Consider the following 9,667-nt stretch of genomic DNA (forward strand, 5'->3'; position numbering starts at 1 on the left):
AAAAAAAAAAAAAAAAAAGAAAAGAAAGAAGTATGTGAAGTGTCATATAAACTTAAGTCGAACTTGCCCCTGTGTTTTCTTATGCTAAGTTGAAAAGATATGCTCCTAAATGCTTAGGACTGCTAAGTTATACGTAAAAATTAAAAAATAAAAATTAAGCTTTAAAAAATAAAGCTGTATTATAACCAGTCCCTCCCCAGCTTCATCTTACGTGTTGCAAAGATCATTAAATTTGTTCTCAAGTACAATCTCTCTCTCATCAACAAGGAAGATGAGAGTCAATTTACATTTTTATCCTAGAGCTTTGCTTTGATCATACAACCTCGGCAGCTTTGCCCTGAATTCCAAGCATTGCAAAGAATGCTGTATTCTGCGCATCTAAACAGAGAACTTTTGCTTTGAATATACCCAAGAGTTTTTCTCAAGGGTTTCAGATTTCCCAAACCCATGAAAACAGAAAAGTCCTAATTGAGAGAGGGTTGGCTACTGCAGGCAGATCCCTTCTGCTGACTTTGTAATGGTTTTCTGGCTTTGCAGATCCCTTTCCTCTATTTTCTTTTAGAGGTTTTCTCTCTTCGTGCTGATTTGCTCAGAATGAGAGGTTGCATGTGTGCCCCATTATTGGGTATGCTCAGCTGTGTGGTGCTGGGAATGCTGATGTGGGCTCTGCTCCTGTTTCTTCAGACAACATTTGTGGTACTCATGATTTGAAATATCTCATAAGCAATTTCAGCTCTATTTATGTGGCTCTTTCTTCTTGAACCCAGTTCCATCGTGGGTACCCGATGCACAGGTAGTAAGAGCTGATTTTACATTGAATATTTTAGTTCATGAAGGAGTAAGTTTCCTGCCACACTGAAAGGGCTCTGAGTCAGCAGGTTTGGAAAAGGACATGCTGAGGAAGAAGATGAATGAAATGGCCTATAAAAGGTTTATGAATTTTGAGACTTTTATGTACCTCCCACTTTTTAATTGTGAATTTCCATTGTTTTAATAAGGTGATTCTTCATTGGTTAGATTGCCTGAAAAGAGTACAGGGGATTTTGATGATCTATCCTTGCAAATAAATTTGTGCACCTCCCTTCCCCTCAGAGTTTATGAGAAAAATGTATTTGCAAAGGCCGTCAATCAATATAAAATTAACTAAATTTGTTAACAATTGGCATGCTTCCCTGTTTCTCCTAAAAAAGAATTATATGGGAGGATTTACTGGGTTTTGGGGTGGTTTTTTTTGTCTTATTTTATTAACTGTACTAAAAATACCTCATCGTTTTCAAAAATCTAATTTCAAACCCACTTAAGAGTGTTCAAATCACCATAACAGTCAGTAGAGCTTTAAGAAAGTGTAGTAGACCCGAGTTAAGCCTAATGAACAAACTGTCATGAGGATGAATTTCTAGCTGTACATTTGCACACAGGTCTCCTTTGAAAGTTGGTCTGCTTTAGAGCAAGTTCCATGTTTCTAAATGATGTTACTCTTCCTTTCTAGAAACAAGCCAATGACCTTGTGAGCACCCTGATGAAATGTACACCTCACTACATTCGCTGCATCAAACCCAATGAAACCAAGAAGCCCAAGGACTGGGAGGAAAGCAGGTATGGTGAAGACACAGGCAGGAGGTCAAGGCCAACCTGCATGGTCCCACCCCGTTTTTCCCTGTGCTCAAGCTGGGCCCTCCTACGCCCGAGGCAGGAGCAGTTTCAATTGCCTTCCAATGTGTTTTGTATCTTAACTTTTTCAGGAAGAAGCCTATGTAGATATATTTTTCCCCTCCTTGTTTTTTCCTGAAATGTTAGCAGTGCCCTTCAGTTCAGAATTAGCGATTTATAATGTTGATCTTGGCTAGTCTGGGGACAGATGGAAAAAAGAAAGCAAACCTTAATACAGCAGAGTCAGGATGGTTTTCAAATTAGTTTGAGGCTCTGTGTAGACATTTTTAATGCGCTCAGCTCCTCATCAACACACGCAGGATGTGGCCTGGAATGCTTAGCTCAGGGTGGAAGTGAAGTTCCAAAGAGCTGGTTAAAAACAATCTGTCGGGGGCTTCCCTGGTGGCGCGGTGGTTGGGAGTCCGCCTGCCGATGCAGGGGACATGGGTTCGTGCCCCGGTCCGGGAAGATCCCACATGCCGCGGAGCGGCTGGGCCCGTGAGCCATGGCCGCTGAGCCTGCACGTCCGGAGCGTGTGCTCCGCAACAGGAGAGGCCACATCAGTGAGAGACCCGTGTACCGCAAAAAAAAAAAACAAAAAAACAAAAAGCTGTCGGGGCTTCCCTGGTGGCACAGTGGTTAAGAATCCGCCTGCCAATGCAGGGGACATGGGTTCGAGCCCTGGTCCAGGAAGATTCCACATGCCGTGGAGCAATTAAGCCTGTGTGCCACAGCTACTGAAGCCTGTGCTCTGAAGCCTGTGCTCTAGAGCCCGTGCTCCACAAGAGAAGCCACCGCAGTGTGAAGCCCGCGCACCACAACGAAGAGTAGCCCCCGCTCGCCGCAGCTAGAGAAAGCCCTCGCTCAGCAGTGAAGACCCAACGCGGCCAAAAATAAATAAATAAATAAAATGAAATTATTTTAAAAAAGCAATCTGTCGTTTAGTTGCTCGTTTGGGCACAGGGGCTGTGGGCTCTGTAATCCCCCGAGGACAGTGTTGATGAGTAGCCTGAGTCTCTAGGAGGGAACCAGCCAAAGGGAGATGTGCGGCATGTAAGCATGCAGTGAGCCCTTTCCTCCCTGACTTCTGAGCAATCCCTGTTCCTCCTATACCTGGCATTTAGCACTGTGGCCTCTGCAGGATGCAGTGGGGCTGTTGAGGAGGAAAATGTTAAGATGATGACTGGAGAAAATAGTTTTTGTATCCAGCTGGGAAAATTCCTACTGTCGATAGGAATATGGGAAGCAGGGCTGGAGAGAGACCCTGTGGGTGACTTGGACTAGGGAGGGAAGTCCTGCCACTGTCACCAGATGACATGGATGCAAACATACTGGAATTACGATCTTTTTTCTTTTCTCTCTTGGAAAAAAAAGATAGATAGTCTCTTCTTGGTATCAGGTGACTCAGTCAAGGTTAAACTCCAACGGGAAGACCAGAATTAAAATTCCTAGCTCCTATGGCCTTCCCTGGTGGCGCAATGGTTAAGAATCCACCTGCCAATGCAGGTGACACGGGTTCGAGCCCTGGTCCATGAAGATCCTGGTCCATGAAGTTGTGGAGCAACTAAGCCCATGCGCCACAACTACCGAACCTGCGCTCTAGAGCCCGCAAGACACAACTAATGAGCCCATGTGCCAAAACTACTGAAGCCAGTGTGCCTAGAGCCGTGCTCAGGAACAAGAGAAGCCCGCACAACGCAACGAAGAGTAGCCCCCGCTCGCTACAACTAGAGAAAGCCCGCGTGCAGCAACAAAGACCCAACACAGCCAAAAATAAATGACTAGATAAATAAATAAATTTATTTTTAAAAAAAATTCCTAACTGCCCATTACCTCTTCTGAGAGACATGGATGGGTCCATTTCCCATCCTACCAGCAAGATCCTTTCTAACCCATGGCAGACAGACAATGCTTGATCCTTTACGGGGAGGAAAAGATAAACAGGAAGCAAAATGCCCGAGCTCAAGCATTTGCTGTCTGCAAGTCGTTCTTTGTGTTTTCACACTTTATGGTGCAGCCTTAGTCTTTTTTTCTCATGTTAAGGTGCTGTTGGGATGTAGCAGCCTTCCGTTTGGTCATTCCACAATATTCTGACTAGTGTCATCAGTAGATGTGTGTTTCTAAGGCATCTTGTCTATTGAATTTTTCAATTTAAGGTAGTCTGAGATTCCTTTTACAGTATTATCCATTGATGATATTCAGGCTCTGATAAGAAGCCCACTCCTCCTACGTCACCAGTTCACATTTGGATGCCTCTTGCCATTAGCAAGCTCTCCAGGCCTTCTCTAAATCGGTTTTACTGTAATCTCTAATCGGCCATAAGAATCATTCTTGGGACTTTTCCGTGTGACAGCTTTCCTCCTAGTTCAAGGCAGTCACCATGTTTCCCTGGGAGCAGGCTCATCACTCAGCTCCTCCAGCCATTCCCTCTGAAGGAGCTGGATGTGGAATCCGACGCTTCCCCTTCATGGTCATTCCCCTGGATGTGCTTAAATTGCCCTCTGCTTTTCTGAACTGTGTCACTCACTTTCTCTTTTGATATCAAGAGGATAACAGATGGAAAATATCTGGGGCTTTTTACCTTACAACACTAGTTCTCAAACTTGAATGTCAGAATATCCCCTGCAAGGCTTATTGCTGGGTCCCATTCCCAGAGTTCCTGAGTCAGTTTCTGGGCCTCCAAGTGATGCTGGTGATGATGGTCTGGGCCCCATAGTTGGAGAACAGCTGATCTAGAGCAAAGGGCTAGACTAGGATTTGGAAGAACTGTATCCTGCTGCTGGCCTATCACTAAGTAGTTTGAGTGAAATGCTTAATCTCCTGAGTCCTCAGTTTCTTCCTCTTTAAATAAGAGGGTCAATCCAGAGTGGGACTCCTTCAGTCTGACAGAATGAACTCTCCCACATCTGTTCCCCCTTGTCTGTCATCCTGCCTCTGCCTGTCTCTACGTCACTCCTACACTCACCCCCTCACACGCCACACTCACATCTCGTGCATGGTGACTCTGGACTCTCTTTTGTTTTACACACAGAGTAGAAGGGTGGTGTCACAGGCAACGTCAGAAATAAATTACGAGGGCTTCCCTGGTGGCACAGTGGTTAAGAATCCGCCTGCTAATGCAGGGGACACAGGTTCAAGCCCTGGTCCGGGAAGATCCCACATGCCACAGAGCAACTAAGCCCGTGTGCCACAACTACTGAGCCTGCACTCTAGAGCCCGCGAGCCACAGCTACTGAGCCCACGTGCCACAACTACTGAGCCTGCACACCTAGAGCCCATGCTCCACAACAAGAGAAGCCACCGCAATGAGAAGCCCGTGCACCACAATGAAGAGTAGCCCCTGCTCGCTGCAACTAGAGAAAGCCCATGCGCAGCAACGGAGACCCAGTGCAGCCAAAAATAAATAAATGAAATAAATTTATAAAAAATAATAATAAATTACGAGAGTCTAGGAAGCAGAGATATTGCTAAGGGGTGCTTTAGCCCACCCTTCCCCCTACTTGAAACTTTCTCCAGCTTCCCTTCCCCCTACTTCAAACTCTCCAGCTTCCCTTCCCAGCGAACGTAATCGTGAATGAAAACATCTCGCTTGCCCTCCAAATGCAAAATCTCCCTGGCACACTCTCCCCTGCTCCACGTATCCAGCTCTGTTGATTGTCACTCTAATGTGGGAATCTTGCAGTAGCTACTGGTTGGAAGTTCCTCAGCCCTGATGCTACCTTCTCATAAAATCCAAACCGATTCACTGGAATATCAGAAGCTGGAGAAACGAAGAAAGTGCTACATTTTATTCAGTAAATTTTCATAGAATTTCCCCCAGGGTGTTTTCCCTTTTTTTTTTTTAAATTACACCCCTTGTTTGAATTGCAGTGAGGAACTTCCTAATATACACTCATGTAAACTGGTTTTACAAAGTCTAAGGTATTCCTTGGTCAAGTGTTGATGTGTATTTCTAGTAGGATGGCTTCCTGGGATCTGCCCCCTCATCTCGGTTCAGGTTTACTGTGTGACAGATGGTCTCACTTCATCCGTGAGTGTGGAATGTCGGGGTCCATGAAAGGGCAGTGTGCTTCGTTGTCAGGGATCACAGGGTCAATTGAAGTTCTTGGTGGACAGGGTTACTCATTCCACAAGTTTACGGCGTGTAGTTTATTTTTCTTTTCCTGTTGAAAACGTGTCTTTGTTTGGCTTTGGCAAAGTTGCCTGCCCTGGATTCTAAATAACTGCCCTAGTAGAGTTCTCAGGTCTTGACCTTCTGAGGACAGTCTTGAAAGAGGACCCCTTCTGAGGGAAGGAGATGGTATACCCAGGGGAACAGCAGGCATTGCCAGCCTGGCTGATGTTTACTGAGGAGTTGACAGCACTCCAAGAATATGCAAAAAGCAGGGCATTTATTTATTTGTTTGTTTATTTTTGGCTGCGTTGGGTCTTCGTTGCTGCACACAGGCTTTCTCTAGCTACAGTGAGCGGGAGCTACTCTTCGTTGCGGTGCATGGGCTTCTCACTGTGGTAGCTTCTCTTGTTGCGGAGCACAGGCTCTAGGCGTGAGGGCTTCAGTAGTTGTGGCACTCGGGCTTAGTTGCTCCGCAGCATGTGGGATCCTCCCGGACCAGGGCTCGAACCCGTGTCCCCTGCATTGGCAGGCGGATTCTTAACCACTGCACCACCAGGGAAGTCCCAAGCATGACATTTTAAACATAACAGAATATGTTGAGCTAGTTGTCTTGTTGACAAAAATTTGTATAAGAAGGTTTCCTAGTGATGGAAGTTAATAATGAATGAAACAACGTTTTCACATGAGGCCCATTGTTTTCCATGTGATTCACAGGAAAGGAATCAATGGGTGATGCATTCCCTGCCTCAAAGCTTGGGGTGAAGCCAGTATTTGTGAAAAATACTGAAAACGAACAGATATCTCTAACTGGCAACCTCATGTATATTTTCCTTAGTAGAGAAAAGGCTGGTGGTGAGTTTTGGATTTGGAGGATGGGAGAAAGGAAAATTATTTTCCTGAATCAGATTTCTACCCTTTCAGTTAACCAGATATGTATGAATATTACATAACCTGAGGGCCAGCTCAGACTCGGAACACTATAAATTATAATCTTTTTTTCATATGCTTCCCTGCAGTGTGGAATTGGGAGTTTGGGGGGAATGTTGGGTGGGAGAGCAGAGTGAAAAGACTATCCAGTAACGTCCTGTCTCCATTCTTTCCTTTATAGGGTAAAGCATCAAGTAGAATATCTGGGCCTAAAAGAGAACATTCGAGTGAGGAGAGCTGGGTATGCCTATCGGCGCGTCTTCCAAAAATTTCTACAGAGGTAATGAACTGGTGACTCTGGACTCCTTTTTGTTTTAAACAAGTTTATCGAGATACAATTCACATATCATACAATTCACCCATTTAAAGTATACAATTCATTGGCTTTTAGTATATTTACAGAGTTGTGCATCCAACACGACAATTAATTTCAGAACATTTTCAAAAAGAAAAATCTCACTTCCCGAGTCATCAGTCCCCTATTCTGCCTTCACCCCTGGCCCTAAGCAGACATTTCTTTCTCTGCCTATTCTGAGCATTACTTATAAATAGAATCATGTCATATGTGTCTTTTGTTTCTGGCTTCTTTTACTTCACATAATGTTTTCAAGGATCATCCTGTAGCATATACCTGCACTTCATTCCTACTCATTGCCGAATAATTTCCTCTTGCGCCAATGTTCCAATATGCCACATTTTTCTTATTCATCCATCAGTTGATGGACATCACATTTTGGCTGTTTTGAATGACGAATAATGCTGCTACCAGTGTTCACATACATGTTTTTATGTGGACATTGGTTTTTATTTCTCTTTGGGACATAACTAAAAATGGAATTGCTGGGTCAAATGGTAACTATGCTTAACCTTTTTGATGGACTGATAGATTGTTTTACAGAGTGGCTGTACCATTTTACATCCCCTTTGATCATTTTTAAATTATTTGTCTTTTCAGTGTTAAGTTATAATACAGTTCTTTTTAGCATTATTTATTGTAAGTAAATCAGTAGCCACAAGTATTTTGTCTGTTTAGAGTGACAGATCAGTTCAGAAATTCATGGTAATTGTGACATGGGGACGGACTGAGATTTAAGTTGACTGAGCAAATTAATAGTATAAAGACAATTTTAGGAAAATATTTACAAGCTTAAAGTATTTAACCTCAGATTTTTTGTACAGTCCAAATATAAAGTTAAACTGATTTTTATATTTCCATTAAAGCGCATTTGTCAGGATCTGTACTAAATTGTTCTTATTTTGCATTGTTTTTAAAAAGGATATAATTTAGTGTCCTTAAAATATTAGGATTCGAACTTCTCTAATGACTCTAAATTAGTGAAGTTGCACTGATTTTTTACATCTGTTTAATTTCCTTTATGAAAGAAGGAAGCCATATTTAGTATTTTAATCAGAAAATAATTATGTCTTCCTGGTATATGGTACAGGAGCAGGATGTAAGAAATTTTTATTTAATTCAAACCGTATGTAACAAAGAGGTTGTAGGATGGAGAAGAGCTTAATTGCTGTCTTTGAAATCCAGGACTTCTAATAAAGTAGCTTTCCCTTTGGGGATGTTGTTTCTTCTGCCGTGAGATTGGGATGACGGACCTACTGCTCATCAGTGTGGGTCATCATATGCGGAAGGTCAGAAGAGGCTTAGCGAAAGCGTGGGTCATTCCATAGGATAAAGCTTCATTGATTCTGTCCCCACACATTCAAGATTGCTGATAATTTTGGAGGCTGATTAGACTAGGAATAAAATTCACTGACACAGCTCTCTGAATTAAAGGGCCCACTACACCCCTAGTGTAAGCAGAGCAATATGAAAAGATGTCTTTAGGAAAGTGAGAAAATAAATTTGGAACGCTCGCATCCATTTGCTGACAAACAACTGAAATGTTAATTATCAAAGACTTTGCTCTTCTTTAAGCAGATGGGTGACACTAGTTTAGAACAGGATTTCTCAACCTCAGCTATTGATATTTTGGGCTGGATGAGTCCTCATTGTGACAGCCGTCCTGTACACTGCAGGATGTTTAGCAACCTCCTTGGCCTCTACCTGCTAGATGCCCGTAGTGCCAACCCCCTATCCCACCCCCATCCCCATCTTCCCCGAGTTGTGACACCCAAAACTGTATCCAGACATTGCCTGATGTCCCCTGGGGGGCAAAGCTAGTTGAGAACCATGGCTTAGATAATCATTAAAATTTTTGTAAAGCTACATTTCTTTGAAAAGACCCCTTTTTAATTAAGAGGAAAAAAAATTAAATTCAGAAAATAGTGAAAGAAAAGTATTTCCTCCATCTTGCCCTAATTTAGAAAGGCCTCTGCCCTCAACAAGTCCAAAATGTTTATAGTTTTATCCTCCTCCAGTATTTTTTCTGTACTTAAAAGCTCTTTATGCGATATTTGCAGATTCTCTCTAACTGGCATTACTATTGAAAACTGATCCGATTTTTTTTTAATCTGACCTTGTTTGGTTGGTTGGTTGTTTTTGAGAAACCAGCTCTGAAAGACCTCCTTCCTTCCATATTATTTAAAAACAAACCGACAAACCTGACTTCCGTAAGCATTGCTGTGAGCTCTACCGCACTGGGGGGAGCGGGAAGTCCACGCTTTCCTCTCCAGGCAGGAATGTCTGGGGTGCCCTGAGCGGGCTGTGTTACTTGTTTGCTGCAGCTCCTTAAATGAGCTGTGAAATGACCTGGTTATAATATATGGACCTCTCTCAAGTGCCAGGCTAGCTGCATGGCTCCACGGGTGGTACTTTCTTCTGTGCCTTACACAGAGTAAGCCTTTATTGCGTATCTGTTATGCCCTTTGTGTTGAGAGACTTTCACTGAAATGATTTTGTCCTTGGATGCCTCCCTTCTTAGCTCTCCTGCTGTGGGCATTTCCTTTCAGAAGAGACAAATAGGCAGCCCTGTCTTATAAAAAGGAGGCTCTTTTTTTTTTTTTTTTTTTTTTTTTTTTTTT

The 9,667-nt window shown here is 43.2% G+C and overlaps 1 protein-coding gene across 2 annotated transcripts in view; it reads left to right on the plus strand.

The window, feature by feature from the left end:
- MYO1E (myosin IE) overlaps positions 1 to 9,667 on the plus strand; it is a 233,041-nt gene that overhangs the window by 161,584 nt on the left and 61,790 nt on the right. For both annotated transcript variants that reach the window (XM_007458891.1, XM_007458892.1), the window contains exons 17-18: positions 1,490 to 1,596; positions 6,873 to 6,971. In XM_007458891.1, coding sequence (XP_007458953.1) covers positions 1,490 to 1,596; positions 6,873 to 6,971 — 206 coding nt within the window. The remainder of the gene's footprint in view (positions 1 to 1,489; positions 1,597 to 6,872; positions 6,972 to 9,667) is intronic.

This window comes from Lipotes vexillifer, unplaced genomic scaffold (genome assembly GCF_000442215.2).
Source record: "Lipotes vexillifer unplaced genomic scaffold, Lipotes_vexillifer_v1.1 scaffold102, whole genome shotgun sequence".
NCBI classification, from domain to species: Eukaryota; Metazoa; Chordata; class Mammalia; order Artiodactyla; family Lipotidae; genus Lipotes; species Lipotes vexillifer.